General features: G+C 40.8%; 1 protein-coding gene across 1 annotated transcript; it reads right to left on the bottom strand.

The window, feature by feature from the left end:
* Positions 1-740: 740 nt before the first annotated feature.
* Positions 741-15,129, bottom strand: LOC146176857 (uncharacterized). Its single transcript, XM_084581049.1, has 4 exons — positions 14,966-15,129; positions 14,659-14,756; positions 11,327-11,386; positions 741-1,953 (listed from the first exon to the last, which is right to left on the bottom strand). The coding sequence occupies exons 1-4, from the start codon at positions 14,982-14,984 to the stop codon at positions 1,651-1,653; spliced, it is 480 nt and encodes a 159-aa protein (XP_084437175.1). The 5' UTR covers positions 14,985-15,129; the 3' UTR covers positions 741-1,650.
* Positions 15,130-16,155: the final 1,026 nt, after the last annotated feature.

The raw sequence follows: 16,155 nt of genomic DNA, 5'->3' as shown, positions 1-16,155 counted from the left end.
GTTCGGCGTCTCTCATATCCTGGATCGTTTTGGGACGTTAAACCCCACAACCAACCAACCATATACACTGTGTACCATACTATTCTTTAAAAGTAAATTCAAATGTGATTCACTTGACAAATTTTTGTCACAAGGTTAGTGACCGGTGCCCAGGCATAGCCGTGATCTGCACACTGCTATCGGTGCGGCCTTCTTATACTTAGCGCTGATCACTCGAGACTAAGATAATTTATTTATAACATTATTGAGCCCAAGAAAAAAAAAGGTGCAGAATATAAAGGGACCTTTACATAAGCCGCTAGTGGTCAGCACAAAAATTCTAATTCATCACTTACATCATTATTTACGGCATTTGTTAGGTCTCATTCTATGAAACATCAAAGAAAACTAATTAGCTAGCCTCCATACCATATCAATATTCTACTGTGAATTCGGCTTTACTCTACGGTTAGTGACGATATACACTCGAATTTCATAGAGCAAATCCGCTCTCAGAGAAACGTCATCATGCGTAGATTGGCGTTCTTTGCTGCAGGCAGTTCTGACTGTACATAAACAGCAAAACAGGCACAGTCTAGATGTCTTCAAAGGGGAAATGCTGAAGTAATGCCCCACGACACTGCTTCATAATTTGAAGACGAAAGAACGAAAGAGAGATTATTGAGTGGCAAATCAGGTTCAAACCAAATAAAGTTTATTGTAATAAGTAAATAAATTTTTCTGAGACGATGGTTGTAATAATGAATTTTCATAGAAGAAGGGCAGTTTAAGCAAATGGACACTATGCCAAAGAGTATTTTTTACTCCAGGTAGGATGGGAGACCCAGTTGTCATATAGTTCGCCCGGTTATGCCAAACCCCTCGCCGGGGGAACGTTCGTGCCGAATGAGTAACCGGTGGGCACCAGTTGGCTTTACAAGAGATAGAATGCCATCAAATCTGCTTTCGAGGTGGGTGTCGATACCTATAAGCAACCGTCTCGATTTCTTAAGAAAATTTGCGCTATAACAAGGAAGTAAGATTCAATTCACGTCTGGAGGAAAATTTACGCATATGCGTTCTTCCTTAAAGTTGTTGATAACAAGATTGCTAGCTTAGAAGGTGACTTATTACGATTGTTATTGTTTCATTTTCGCCCAAATCGCTTTATGCAACTAAAATGACCAATTATTCATTAGCATTCAACCAAGCGCCTCCATTCAACTACAAATTGTGGATTATAATGTAGCTTCTAAGTGAGTGACATTAACTGTGCAGGATATTCCCTTATTACATGCTCTGTTCACTTTTCTGAATTCCTATAAGCAATGTACCAGCATCAAGTTAGAGCACAAAAAAAAAGTTGGCACTGAACTGTTTTAATTCCTGAATATATTTTTTAATACAGTGCGCAAATTCATCGAATATATTTTAAGGCAACGAAAAAGCAATTATTGAAACACGTAAAATAAAATTTAGTGAAAAACTAGGCAGATTAGCCGACAAGTTACACTTTTCTCATTTTAAAATGGAAATAGATCAAATGCAAATAAATAAGAATTGAAAATAGGTTGAAAGAGAAGTGTTAAAATAATTGCAGTTTAGCAGGCCTTAATTTGCTCTTTTATTTTTAGGCTTCATCACAAAGTCATTACGTCGAAAGCAGGCCCATCATGGGCTTTTATACGAGAAGCACTTTTCTCCGCAGGATCGTATGCACGTCATTTGACACAAGTTCTGCTCTACTATAGGGCCGCAGAAGAGCAGTAGGCATGGTATGATGCACTTGCGCATGCATTGCATGAAACCTTTCGGCAGTTTGTCTTTCGTCTTGATCAGGTTGGCAATATCCTGTTCAATCTCAGACTCTACGGCTGCACGAGCATCGATGGCACATGGGTTCAGATCGGTTCTGCATATGCAGGTCCCCTTGCAGCAAGTGCCTCTTCCATCTGAGCATACTTCCGCTGGCACCTGCAGGAGGTCAGCATAAATGAGATAAAAATAATGGTGGGGACATTCAGAATATCCTCACGAATCATAATGATACACCACACTGAAGATTTTGCCATCCAGAAATGCCAATAAATCAGCTAGGATCGAGACACGCTAATATATCAGTGATAAAAGTTAATTAAAAAATTTAAAGGATTAAGTAAGGGTCGGAGTTTTCGGTTTTTATTTTTTGAGAATTCGGCTGACTTGTTTCGGTGTTTATTTGTCAACACAGCTTCCGTTCTTTTTTCGGGTAATATTATTTTCCACAGAAGAAATATCGTTTTTTTTTCGGTGAGATAAGAGGCATCCGTGTACAGTTAAATGGGAGATAGTGTTCATTTCTTATTTTTTTCTTGTATGTTGTTTTATGCACTTTTATTTATAGCACAGTTGCTCCTATATACTCATGGAAGTAAATGCTATTGCCATGATGAAAATTAGCGTTACGACAAAACTCATATTACAAAACAGAAATACACACTTTAGGCAAATCAGTAACTGAAAAAGAAAACAGAAAAATGTACACGAGTTTTGTGTAGGAGCAGAGGTGATGCAAAAAAGGAACAAAGGTTTCACTTGCGAAAGGCTCTCAAGTTATCAATATATATTTCTGCATTCTTGTCCTGTGCATGCTTGTGTCTGAGAAGTGTCACGTGGCAAGAAACTAGCGGAATTTCAGGGTAGCCACTGGTGGCTACTTTACGCGAAATCGGCTACTTTTAGAGGCCCGGGGCGACCATACATTTTCATTGGCGACATGGTGAATGTCTGGTGATTTTCGGTCAAGGCCTCAAGATCTGGGTTCTAAGCCCAGTGGCTTCTGAACAAACTATCGACATCATTCTCTTTAATCTGCGTGGTTTTAGGAATGTGTTCTGCCGGTGTTTTTTTTTTTCGTTTGTTTGGGAGGGAGTTAGAGGAGGCAAGTAAGCTCTCTTTCAAGTCCCATGCGTGGGAAGGATGCAAGGAAAGGTTGCAGCCTGGGGATCCCAGCCCATCCCTCCCGGACCAAGCGTGCGCGGCAGACTTCGTCCCCGTCATGGCCTTTTCTCAAGCGCAGTTATCCCCCCCCCCCCCCTCCTGATTTGGGAAGATTTGGAAAAGAGGATGTAATGTAATGCCTGATTTTCTCCCACGCACTGTGGTGTAACAAGTCTCATGCACCACTCGTTTCGGTCCCACCGAGCGGATCAATAAAAAAAAAAGCATGACATAGCTGGCAAGTGCCGAAGACTCCTGGTTCAGCGCCTCGGGGAAGTACGTAGGCGAGAATTGCACACGTCCGCTTGGCAGCAAGGGCGCTTTTCAGCAAGGGCAGAGCATCCCCCAAAACCCCTCCTCGGTAACCACAAAACAAAAGCAGCGAAGAAATACACATGAACGAGTGACCAGCCGTCGCTTGCGCTTTCTTTATGTATGTACGCCGGGCGCCGCTCGGACTTCACTCCCGATCGACACCACCCTGCCGTCGGAAACAAAAAAAAAAATAAAAAAAAAACAAACTCGCAGAGAGCAAATAGGACATTCCCCCCCCCCCCCCCCCCCCCCCCCCCATGGGCAAACCAGCGAGTCCCCAAGCCCGTTGTTAAAGCTAAAGAACAGTGGTCTAGAATATGCTAAAGCTTTCCTGATTATCTAAATACAAAGCTAATCATAAGACCAAATTATAAACTCAAGATTTTCAATGCGTCCAGCATATTAGGTGTACTAAAATATAAAAAAATACGTATTTAGTTTACAACACTTCTAGTGTGGCGACCTTTTAGGCGAAATTTAAAACAAAATGGCTACTTTTGGAGACATTTTTCCCGCCATCTGGCGACATTGACTCAAAACTCATTGGCAACCCTGCGAACTTTGGTCTTCGCGATTTCCTCACAGCGCTTGCACTGCGAATGCTATGGTCTGCTCTTCGCCCCTCGAAGTGCCTGCTTTGCCGCAGGCGCCCCTCCTGGAGGTTGAAAAGGTTCATGAGGGTCGGGAAGCGCGGCTGCCATTTTTTCACCATTCGTGAGACCATGAACAATGGGTTTCGGTTTAAGCCGAAGCGTCCAACCCCTAGAAATAACATTCCAGAATGGAACAAACATTTCCATAACCCTAACACCACCATTACAATAAATGCAATTCCATTAAGTTTGTTTAGAGCATGAGAACGTGTGTAATGTTCCATGCCTTCGACACCTACTGCTAAAACTCTTTCAAATATGAACAATGCAGTAGCAAATCTTTGAGTCTAAATGCATCGTCCAGTGTGTGACGTATTCGGTGTAGAGGATGGCTTATACAGTTGAAAGGTCGATAGTGGGTACTGCTCGCTTTAATTTTAAAAGCTCGTTGTAAAAGACATAAAGGAGCAAAAACTTTTGAAGTGAGAAACAGATCCCTGAGTTGACTTAGTTATTATTTCGAACATGTGGACAAGGTGTTAGTAACACAGACCAGAATGATTGGGCCGTGAACAGGTTGACGAAATGAAGTACACGGACTGTTTGCCAGCTTTTGTGAAGTCTAATATACGTGCTTGTTTTCTACAGCGCGACGAGGGAGAAAGAAAAAAAATATTCCGACGACTGCTATGCTCTCTGATGCGAATATCAGCCCAGCTCTGGTTTCCCAACAGCTGCCAACACACCTGCGCTCGTCCGCTCGTGTCCCGCTCTGTTACGTATGGCGCCATCGGTACTAAAACGACTGCGCGAGAAACAGCGCTTACCGAAGCCAATATTTCTTAACGCTATTTGCTGTAACTACGAAACAGTCAACAGTCGTCCCTCTGGTGCTTCTGCAAAGTAGCAACGCTGTCAAAATCCAAAGCTAGCCGTATACTCAGCGGAACACTTACGCGCGCTTATGTATAGGTCCACGAGTCACCGCCCCAGGCCTTCCGCAAAACCAGTCTTAAAGATACCAGCCTACCCTTCTCCGCTTTACTCCACTCATTCTCTGCATAATACACTGCTTTAATCTTATACCGCTCTCTATACTCGTTCTCTTGTAACCTTTAGCATCTTGCTCGTTGTCGCTCTAGCGGTTACATAGCAGTCTACGATACCACCATGTAACCTACATACAGGCGCTTACTTGCGAGCTGCGTTCTGAAATGGAGTGGCCTTGACTTTTGACAAAACTGCGGATAACTGAGTGCGCCAAACACGATAAAACGTCATGTAATTTAGTGGCGTTGCCAGCCTGGTGTTTAAAATTTTTTTGGTATAACAGTCGGCTGGGGTCTCAAAGCACTGTGACACTCTAGAAGTCGAAAACACTGCGCCTGAACGGCGATTGTCACAGAATGAACCGCCTTCTTTCTTTTCCATGCTCGGTTTAAAGCAAGTAAGAAGACGGAAAGAACAGGCTGCCAAAGTTTCCAGACAGATGTATGATACTGTGGAATGCGTCCTACGTGGTTATCTTCGTTCCAGGTTATTCTGGGGTCATCTAGAATTATAAATTGACCAAACCGCTTTCGCTTTATTTTTAAAAAAGAAATATTACAAAGCTCCGCCTTAGTAGAATGAGCATGCTCGAGGACGGTTTTATTTACTGGGCAGTCAAAGCTGCGGAGGGGGTGCTTATATAGAAGATTTACTACACAAAGAATTTAATGCACATGTGCCTTAAAGGGGTCATGACCGCTAACATTTGAGCATAAAATAATTACTGCATTTCACCCCACACACGTTAGAATATATTTCAACAAAATATGAGCTCATTCAGTGTTGTCTATATATATATATATATATATATATATATATATATAGTTTTATATATATATATATATATATATATATATATTTATATATATATATATATATATATATATATATATATATATATATATATATATATATATATATATATATATATATATATATATATATATATATAAATATATATATATATATACATATATATATATATATATAGATAGATATATATATATATATATATATATATACATATATACACACACATATATATATATATATAGACAACACTGAATGAGTTTATATTTTGTTGACATATAATATAACGTGTGTGGGGTATATTTGTCTATATATATATATATATATATATAAATCGAATTTTTGTATTATTTAGAAAGCACCTTCCTGGTTTGGCAACCATTGGCCGCTGATGCCACAACGACATATTATCCCCATGTCGTCTGCATTTCACGTTTTCGGCTACACCCTTGCATGCACGTCGGGAACGATGTTGGCTGAGGGCTTTTTGTCTTCAGAAAAAAAAATTATTCTCATGTATGTATTTTTATTTGAGAACCCCTCACATTGTATCAGTGATTGTATGAGTAAATAATACAGCATGAGCCCATCGATTTGGGCCTCCTTGGCAATCGCTACACGGAAGCCCAGGACAAGCCCGAGGATCACTATGGCCGCGTATTATTTATTAATTTTATTTATTATCAATACCTCAAATGCCCCAGGAATGGGGTATTGCATGAGGGATGGGCTGCTATTTCATTTGAAACAATATTCGATGGCTGGCTTGAATTGAGATGGATTGGAGTGGTGCACGAAGACGACTGGCAGATTGTCGACTTGGTGCGCTATTCCAATTCATCTCATCCGTCACACTACGATCCTAGGCAATAATTGGCTGTTCCAGGATTGTCTCCGGTGTAACGCGAAAGAACAGATTAGGGCGTCGATAATCTTTAGGAATCTAATAGCACAGTCCACCAACTTTGACCGAGCCTTATGTTGAAGAAGACATAGCTTATACTCAATATCACTTTTGTACAGCAATTTCTTATACTGTAGTGTCAAAGCGTAAAATATAAGCGTTTTGTTTAACCTCAGGTATTAACAGAGCGATAATGTCTTAGGTGCTCTTAAAGCTGTGCTCGGGCATGCTCTACCCACAATTTCCCGTGCTTAGATAGCAATTATGAGTCCTGATATTGACAAATATTTTTATATGTTTAATCAAAAATATTAGATCCAGTATTCCTTACCATGAAATGTAAATGAAATAGTGGCTGTGACTTTCGCATTTGTTTAGATGCTTGTTGGACTCTCTGTACGCTGACTTCGAAGATAGAGTTTTTCTACCAACACTTCTTTGTAGTAGATATATAAGCGAGTAAAATGTATTTGCCACAGTTATACTCGAGGCTGTTTTCGCAATTTTATAAAGCTTAGTCACTTTGTCTCTGAAAAACATACAGTAGCGAATAATCGTAGTCAATTCATGACAGCCAGGCTAAGAGGAACCATATCGCTCAACGATATGGAGCCTTCCTTACGTTTACCTACAGCGTCGCCTCAAGCAAATCAAATAATGTGGCAGTTTTGCCAAAATATATGCTTGTTGGTTTTCTTTTTTTAGGCCTGTTTGCTAAAACTTGTGCAACATCTAGCATTATGCGCCAGCAAGTATTCAGTCGAAAAATGGTGCTATGAGCCTACTGCATTACATCTGACAACTTTTGACAGACAGCTTTCTTCATGAACATAAGCTACGGTGGATCATATTCGTGAATGTTGGCCGCCTTAAGATTGTGATACTAAATGTGAGTTCCTGTAATATGTAACTTGCAATTGCTCCAATCATAATTCTGAGCAAGCGCTCTGTTTTTCTGGGTCTTAGAAGATATTCCTCTGGGCTGGCAGGGCTGCTTGATTGTGTAGTATGTCATCACATCACAGACGATTGCTTCCGCTTAGACTTTGTTTGTACTTCCTTAGCGAAGCTTGGTGCACTATTTTTTCGTGGTTAAATATGGCAGATTGGGAACCATGAAATATTGGTATAGCTGTGCACTGCAGTTGTTGAATATGTGGTTTTCTTTATATGTAGCGGTTACTTTGAATATCATTTTATGGACGTTTTATGTGCAATAGGCATATTACATTTCACAACGCTGCTTGGAACTTCAAAAAACTGTTATTTGTTTATGTGGGCTTTATTGTCAGTATGAAAGTGGTGTCAGGTCTTAACATTTTTTATTATACCAATTTGGATGGGGCGTGTCGCTGTTTCTTTTAGTCAGCTACCTAATATAGGATGGTTTCGCAGTACACACTTGGAGTTAGACTTATTTTGTTCCGGCTGCAGGATATTTGTCTTGCTCTGGGTATTTGGGAGCATTGCTTGAAATACATATATCGAAAATTGCCCATCCCATAAACTGGTAAAATGCAGTTCACAGTGTGGCAATGTTTCTGGGCTTCTGCTTTGGCGGAAGGTTATTCTGCAAATGACCAAGTATTGTTTCGTCTATTTTATCGGTCGAGCAGCGTGTCCTACTGTTTTGCCTTCATGTTGCCTTGCGAAATCGACTAGCGCAAAACTGTTCACGTATGTTGGAGGCAAGTGATATTGCTTTCGCTTCCTTTATATTATTTTGAATTCATGTAGCTTGCTGAACACAAATAGTATCGCCCTTCGTATGCCGTCTTTTTCATCTGCATCACGGGAAATGCTTATCTGGAATAATCTTTTATATAACCAGGATACCTCGACCGTTTTTTATTAAAGAGAAACTTGATAGCTTCTAATGTCAAACAACATATATTTAAACATACGTTGTTCCTAGTTTGTGGCGATAGAATGGAATTCAACTTTGTCGTCTCTCATAGCTTGATTCGCTTTGGAACAATATACCTCATAAACCATACCGGAAATAAAGTTTAATATAAAATCGCATAATCACTTGTGTTGTAATTAACTCAAAGGCAAATGATCCTAAAATCAAAACAAAATGAAGAGTTTATTCGATTAGTCTTTCCATTGGTTAAGGTTCATAATGGGCCTTTCAACGGCTAAAACGAATATCGGGCACATACAAGGATGCCTAAGCATTTTCTCAAATTTTATTTGCAAAATATTCGTATCAAGCTCTTGAAATGAAGTTCGCATAGCTTCTAGAAGCCATGAGGTATAGTCTGGGTCTGAATAACAAGTCGACCTGAATATCTACAAGGCTTACACGTGATCTTACTGGTATTTCTTTTAGACGCCTATCAGTTGTTTTTTGTATTCCATACGTTGGTGCAGTTTCGATTCCACTTCAGGCTTTATTTTTAAATAGCATTTTTCACGCCTATGCCATGCATGTTTCCGTGGCTTTAATCCAGTGAAGGCCTTTGTAAAGTAAACTGCTGAATAATGACTAACCGTCTCACCGTACGCTATTAACTCCAGTACATTCTGAGAGCATGTAGAAATCGGTGAATATATCTAGAAAACACGGATTACTGAAGCTTTGCGAGTTTTCTGACTGACAGCTCAGCCTTTGACATCCACTATGCTTATTGTGCTATAGAGAGTATGCATTTAGGTCGCAATGGTGGCCATATTGTGGTGAATCTCGCCTGGCTGAAGCAGACAGGGATATTGATCGCCTGATTAATATCTCCGGAGGGTTTAACTGCTGAGGTTGATGTCTGCTCCACAAAATGTGCCCTGACGTAATTTGAATACCTCCCATATTTGAAATATCCTGCGCTGTCATGTAGTAGTTAGTATTAAATGATATTTTATACAATAACGTTAATATATCGGTACCAGCGCTCTATTTTAAAGCGCGAGTCCTGAAATGAATGGATAGACTGTATTCTGTGGCTCAGGTAACACGTATGTGTCATTCTAGCTTTAGCTTCATGACCACAGAAAGCTGTTAGCAAGTTATGAGGCTTATTGGTGGGATAGGGGCACCCTGAACGCTTTTAGTCAGCAGCAAAAGACCCAAAATTTCAGCATAAAGCGATTTTTATACAATGCGCGAGGGTCTTTTTTTCTTGTTTTGCCGTTGCTACGTTCAAGCAGTTGATATAGGGCAAATACGTTTCCATTGAAATAAATCAAGTGCATTATATTACGCTTATCCTGATCACAAGCATCACTGGAGGAATCTCGAAAGTTTGTATCTGCACACTTCTTAATTTCTAGCAAAATCAGGCGGCAATGTGCTTTTAAATTTATCAGGTCCCTATCTCAGGCTAATTGGCAAACTCGGACCGAGTTGCTTCATCCACAAAAATTCAGTGCCCTGTATTATTCTTGTACAGTATTTTCCTGGGGCGAGATAGTTCAAGATTATCCTCTGCGGTTCTCACATGCTAGCGCCGCCTCGCAATGCGCACCCAAAACCTAGCTCCCGCTGTGTTGAGGTGCTTGGAGAACTAAGATTGAGAGCTAACTGCGATACGGTGTGCTCACCTCATTCAAGAAACGTGTCTCACTCGTTAATTAACCATGGCGAATAGGTAGGTTGCGACTCGAAGTCAAGTAGCCTTCTCATTCCGAACCTTACACCCACCCTTTTAGACAATGCCTTACCACAATCGCTCAACTGAAACAAACTTACCTTCAACTGAGTGGCCGTAGAATAACGCTTGATAGCAGCAGGGATCCAACCGCTCTGAGAGATTCAGCAATGGTGTTACATCTACGCGTGAAAAGCTGCACGGCGCAGTAGTAGTATCTGGTGTGTCTTTTTTGTCCCCAGGTTTGCTCACGCATTTATAGGAGCGCTTAGCACGAGTTCTTAATTTCGATGCGCTACCATGTTCGCGTGTTTAAAGCGTTTCTTTGTAAGTTCCGTTTATAGCTATACCTTTTGAAGTTGCCTTTCAGGAGGCGTGAAATCGAACACGTTCTCCTGAGCCGAAACGTAGATGTAACTGCAACTATATATATATATATATATATATATATATATATATATATATATATATATATATATATATTGCACGACTTTTTAATGAGACGAATTATTTTATAATAAAGTAGACTACGGCACCTTGCTCAGGCCAGGCCGCGGAGTATCGCCTTCTGGGCTGTTCCTTAACTCTTCGCCCCAGCCTTCTTCCGCTTACCCGTTTTCTTGGTATACGCTTCGCCGACGTTCAGGTAGTAACTGCTATTTGAAGGCTTAAAAGGCGTCACTCAGCTAACATTTTGTAAACAATTTGTTTGCATCGTCACAAGCTCCATTTCGTATTTCACGAAAACAGGGCTCGTGGAATTCTGACCCTGCCGCTTTATATCGATTTCACTTGCGTTGCTCAGGCTGAAGTTATTGGTATGAGAAGCAACAAGTACAGCGATAAAAAATGGCGAGTCTTCGCAAGGCTCCGGGAATACCTTTGCACAAATATAGAAACTCTTGCCAGTCTCCTAGTTTGCTCCGCCATAAGGCGCTGATAGACCAAGTGACTAACCCTTACGTGATACTGTTCAATGTTCCTGAAGGTGTAAAATTCTTAGCCACCAAGTGTTCGCTCAGGGGATTTAGTATTGAAACTTATTTTGCAAAAATAAAAACAAATATCGATGGCTTTGATTGTGGTGCATGTGAAACAACAGGGCATACCATGCAGGGAATGTGGTCAGAAAACTCAGGCAAGCACTTTCCGTCTGGCATCGGTCTGTCCTGAAATACAAAAGACACTTGATGTACAAGTGAGATAATTTCTCAGAGTTATTGCAGAAAGGTTTTCCAAAACGATAGTGGCCGCTGTGCGATTTTATTTTCACGTCGTTATTGCGGTCATTGCCAGCATCTGCTGTTCTGTTTTGGCCTAACATATTTATTCCGCGTTCGAGTCAACTTTTGTGACTCAGAGGGATTTTATGTGTTCGTTCAGTACTCCTGCCGTGGTTAGTTTTTAGGTAGACTCAATTTCTGACTTCTTTGTTAAACACTTTGTGCCAAATGCACCGCGATAAACAATAGAGTTGAGTTTCCCTTTCAGGTGGCCAGGTGAGGAAACGCTTGAAAATATCGATTTTCTTGTTAAATTCAAGATTCAGACTCGCAACCATCACGTTACTTGATTGCACGACAGAAAGATTTATTTATTTATTTACTTCTATTTATTTACACATAAATAAAGCAAGAAGACACAAGCAAAGAGAAAACTATTTACATGACTGACCCGTTTGTCGGACGAAATCAGCCCTGGCTTAACCCAGGGCTCTTACTTTGAAGCCACCTGTTTCCTCCCTTGGCGGGGACAGCAACCAATAAGCAATAAGGCAACCTTTCTCACCAATCAAAGGCTAGGGAAAGGATATTACCTACACAAACACTTGGGAAAGGAGAGGTCCCAAGCAAACATACGAACGGCACTGACGTCACTGCGTTCTGAACCTCTGCTTTCCCTTGTTTTCTTTTCGCACACGTGCATGCGGGACCAACGTTTGACGCCTGAACAACAGCTGAAGTTCTTTATTAAAAAAAAAAAAAACAAAGCTGTCACTGAGGGGCCAAACGCCATGTGGAAACTCCCAATTGAACAAGCGCTTCTTATGAGCACCTGTGGCTCAATGCCCATTGGGCCTCATCGCGCCCTGGTCAACCACCGAACACCTGCTCCCCCCCCCCCCCCCTCCAAAGGCTGTATGCACATACGCAGAGGGAAAGACGCGCACGTAGCAATACGAGAAAACATACGAAATAAAACGTCCACTGGTCCCCGATATGACATTCAACACTGCACACAGCACAGAGCTGCGCGCTGGAGTGACAGCTGTAGTAGGAAGGCAAGACGAGAAGGAAATGAGTGCTCTGCAGCGGCAGGTGATGCCGGAAACAATATAGCTGCCATCGCGTTTCCGTCGTGCGTCCGCGGTTCCACCAAATTGGTAGTCGCCGTGACCGAGGATAGGTACACATCTCAAAGTATCTATCTCGGTTAGTACGCTCTATACGCGATACCGAATGGTGCCAATGTTCCCCGAACTTCACAAATAGCGTAAACTGGGAGGTGGGACGTTTCATCAGTTAGACCAAACATTGGCGTCATTTGCAAAGCGAAATTAATTCGCCATGTTTTGTGTAAGAAAAAACGGCTAAGAAGCGCTGCTATAGAACTGAACTAAGCTCCTACGGAAGTCGCCTAAAGCCCAAAAGCGAAACTAAGAAAAAATAAATTGCGGCTGCTTTTCTCTTTCTGTACAACGCGGTAATGTTGAATCATAGAAAATGCACAGTGCGAGAAAAAAGGGGAAAAAGTAAAGATGGAGCACTAAAAATACTGCTTCCAATCGGGCGGAAAGTTTAAGAGAACAAATGACTGTGTGTTTGTGGAGGGGGAGGGGGCAATAAATGTTGAATCATAGTTCTTTCTGGATTATTGATCGGCGTTTTATTGTCATTTTGGGTGATGATGGCGCTGCTAAAAGGAGCGAAACATTAACAAAGGCGCAAAAGTGAAAGCTGGCTTGAAACTTCCCCAGATTAATATATTTCTCTCAGGGTGCTCGAAATAGATATATGTTATTTTGGGGACCCTAACTGAGACACTTCGATAATAGGCCTCTTATTATAAGAAGTTAACAATTCTCGAAGAATTCCGGTGACAGAATACACCTTGACCAATATTTTTTCCGGTATTGATCTAATCCGCTATTTGAAAGAAATTCGTTTTCTTTATTAGCGAAGAACATGAATTTCTCTAAATATGTCTACCAGGTTACATCCCAAGGCCTCGATTATTATTACTCTCCATGAAGGAGGAATATGTATACAAATTTGTAAGGTTCAATTCCAATGTTTCAAATGCTGTCCAGAACACGTTGCATGAAGACGAAATGGCGCAATAGGGGCAGTACGTGGACTAAAGTATGCCGTAATTTATAAACTAGGAGATTTATTTAGCCAGGACAACTGAATACGGTCATGGCCCGTATAGTACGCATGAGAATCACAGACGTGTATTTACTCACTTGACTATTTTTCTTGCTGCAAAAATTCAATACCTTAATGTCATTCGAAAGCCTGGAGAACTACCACCAGCCTGTTATTATGTAATACATACATTTTGCTGATGCACAACTGTTCGATAAAGTTGTCTGTAATACTAGCATACTACCTGTCTGTAATACTAGTGAAATAAATTTTATTGAATACAATACAAAGTCCCAGTGAGACACGTGCTACGAAGATAGCCGTAGTGAAGAGCGTCTAATAATTTAGAATACATGTTGTTCTTTGCTTTCCGTCACGCCTTGAACAAAACGCGGCCGCCGCGGCCGGATATGACTGCAGATTTCACTAAGCCATTATAGTTGGCTTACATAACTGTGTATTTTAAACTTTTACCCCGCTAAGACATTTTGAAAGCACTGTGAAGACAGGTCCTCGATCGAATGTGATAGGCAATAATATATTTATTTCGGTTAGAACATCAAATACATGCTTATTCACATACACATGTGAAACTATTAAATACTTTTTTTTACATGGCTGACATATCAGATGACTCTTTTCACTGAGGTAATGTTGTTTGCTAGTAGTGAATCTTTCTTACGGTACTAAACGAATATACTTTCTCAGTCTAACTATATTTAGTCATCATTTAGTCATCATTGCATGCTGATGACTCCCAGCCTCCAACTTATTGTTACCTTGTAACGCATCATGCCCATGAACATTTGATTCTCTCTTAAGCTTTTAATTTTCTGAGAGTGAAGCAGCGTCACTGGGTGGTACAATGCATTTTGAGAGAAGACATTTAATTCCACCAGTTAACATTCAGTCAGGAATGAGCAACAGGCAATGACGTTTATTGTTACGACAACATCCACCCAAAATATTGTCAAAAAATTTGATCTACCAAGATATATCAAATTATAGAGAACATAAATATTTTATTTGACAGATTCCAGCACTGAAGAATATTTTGATCAGCTCTATCTTACCGAGTGGTTCAGAATTTTAAGCTGTCCATTGATTGCATACCGCTTCATCCCCTCCTTTGGCCAATCTTGAAGACCAAGCACAACACCTGCATGGATGGCTGCAAAAGATTCTAGTCATTCCCATTTCCTTTACTATAACCCGCGAAGATGAGACAAATGTATGCTATATTCGTGAAATTGCGGCCTAATTATATTTCAGCAGTGTGTAAATTCTCGCTTTAGAATCATTGGTAAACCACGGAGTAAACTATTGTTACGGGGGAGTGAGCTCCGGCTCACTCAACGAAAGGAAAACATTATTACTTACTTGCATGAAGAAGCAGCATTTCGCACTAGTTCGGAGTCGTTGTGGTCAGCTCTCCTAACCAATCGGCTGCCTTAACTTCCGCGCAAAAACTCCATATATCCTGCAGCCAGTATCCTCCCTAAGGCATTAGCATGAGGCTAGACCAATATAGTTGGCAATGTAAACCTCTGTCACTGGAATTAAAGTGGGAGAGTTGCGGGTCATTCACTTTTTATACTCAATATTAATGGGACAAGATATTATCTGTTGAATTCCCAAGAGATCAGCCACACTACATTTTTGCATTGAAACCTTTAACCAGAGAGCTTTTCAAACATAGCTTCCTCAAACTATGGCATAAAATAAAAGAAAATACAGTACTCTGGAATGCCGGCATATGGGTTACTCAAATGTAGCGGTACGCTCGGGGCGACGCAGCTGTTCTAGATTTTTTAATTAAATTGGTTGGGTCCACAGATTCTTGACGTATTGTTTAATTATATTAGACTGGCATATTATTCGCAGGCGAACAGTATTAGAATAAGATGTTCGGAGACCGAATACCCACCCGTTTTAAATTACGTGCTCCAGAGTACATAACATGCAAAGAAAAGAAGTTGGGCTAGAATACAAGTTCTTGTTCATTCAAACAATGTGCAATGCTTCACTTCAGCAATGTCTTTTCCCGTCCGAGGTAAAAATAAATAATACTGAGCTGATATATATATAAATTCCAAGCGCTAAAATTTGTTTTAAAAGGTATTTTGCTTGCTTTTAAAAGGCGGCTACGTTTGCAAATATATTTCACAACAGTCCTTCCTCGGATAGAAACCAAACAGAAAAGAAGGAATCGCAACTTGCATTATATATTATTAGGTATTTCTCAGATGTCATATCGAAAAGAATCTTCTTGGGGGCAGTATTCTCCTCAAATCTTCTAGAGACAGAGTTTCAGCTGCTTAAAGGATCTCTTAACGGCGAAAAAAGGGTATATACTTTGGGAGTTGAGGAGGAGGAATCTTTACTGAGGAGAAATTGGGGTATATTTTCTTCGTGAGAAGGCGCCTCTCCTCAAGCCGCGCCAGTGGGGTCTGCACTCGGTGGCGCTCGGCGACCTCTGTTGACCAGTCCGGGATGGCCTGGTGCCGCCCTGGATCAGTGCTAAGCAAAGATCCAGGGCGGCACCAGTAATCCTAATTGGGAATATACAG

The sequence above is a fragment of the Amblyomma maculatum genome, chromosome 10 (assembly GCF_055883805.1).
Source record: "Amblyomma maculatum isolate TAMU_Amacu chromosome 10, ASM5588380v1, whole genome shotgun sequence".
In the NCBI taxonomy this organism is placed as follows: domain Eukaryota; kingdom Metazoa; phylum Arthropoda; class Arachnida; order Ixodida; family Ixodidae; genus Amblyomma; species Amblyomma maculatum.
This window is presented reverse-complemented; position numbering and strand designations above follow the sequence as displayed.

What these genes read in the sequence shown, in the direction of transcription:
- LOC146176857 (XM_084581049.1), bottom strand. An exon ending in TTAAAATTCTGAACCACTCG is followed by an intron (nt 11,387 to 14,658) that starts GTAAGATAGAGC and finishes TTTGTATTTCAG; the next exon opens with GACAGACCGATGCCAGACGG. An exon ending in CTGACCACATTCCCTGCATG is followed by an intron (nt 1,954 to 11,326) that starts GTATGCCCTGTT and finishes GACCTCCTGCAG; the next exon opens with GTGCCAGCGGAAGTATGCTC.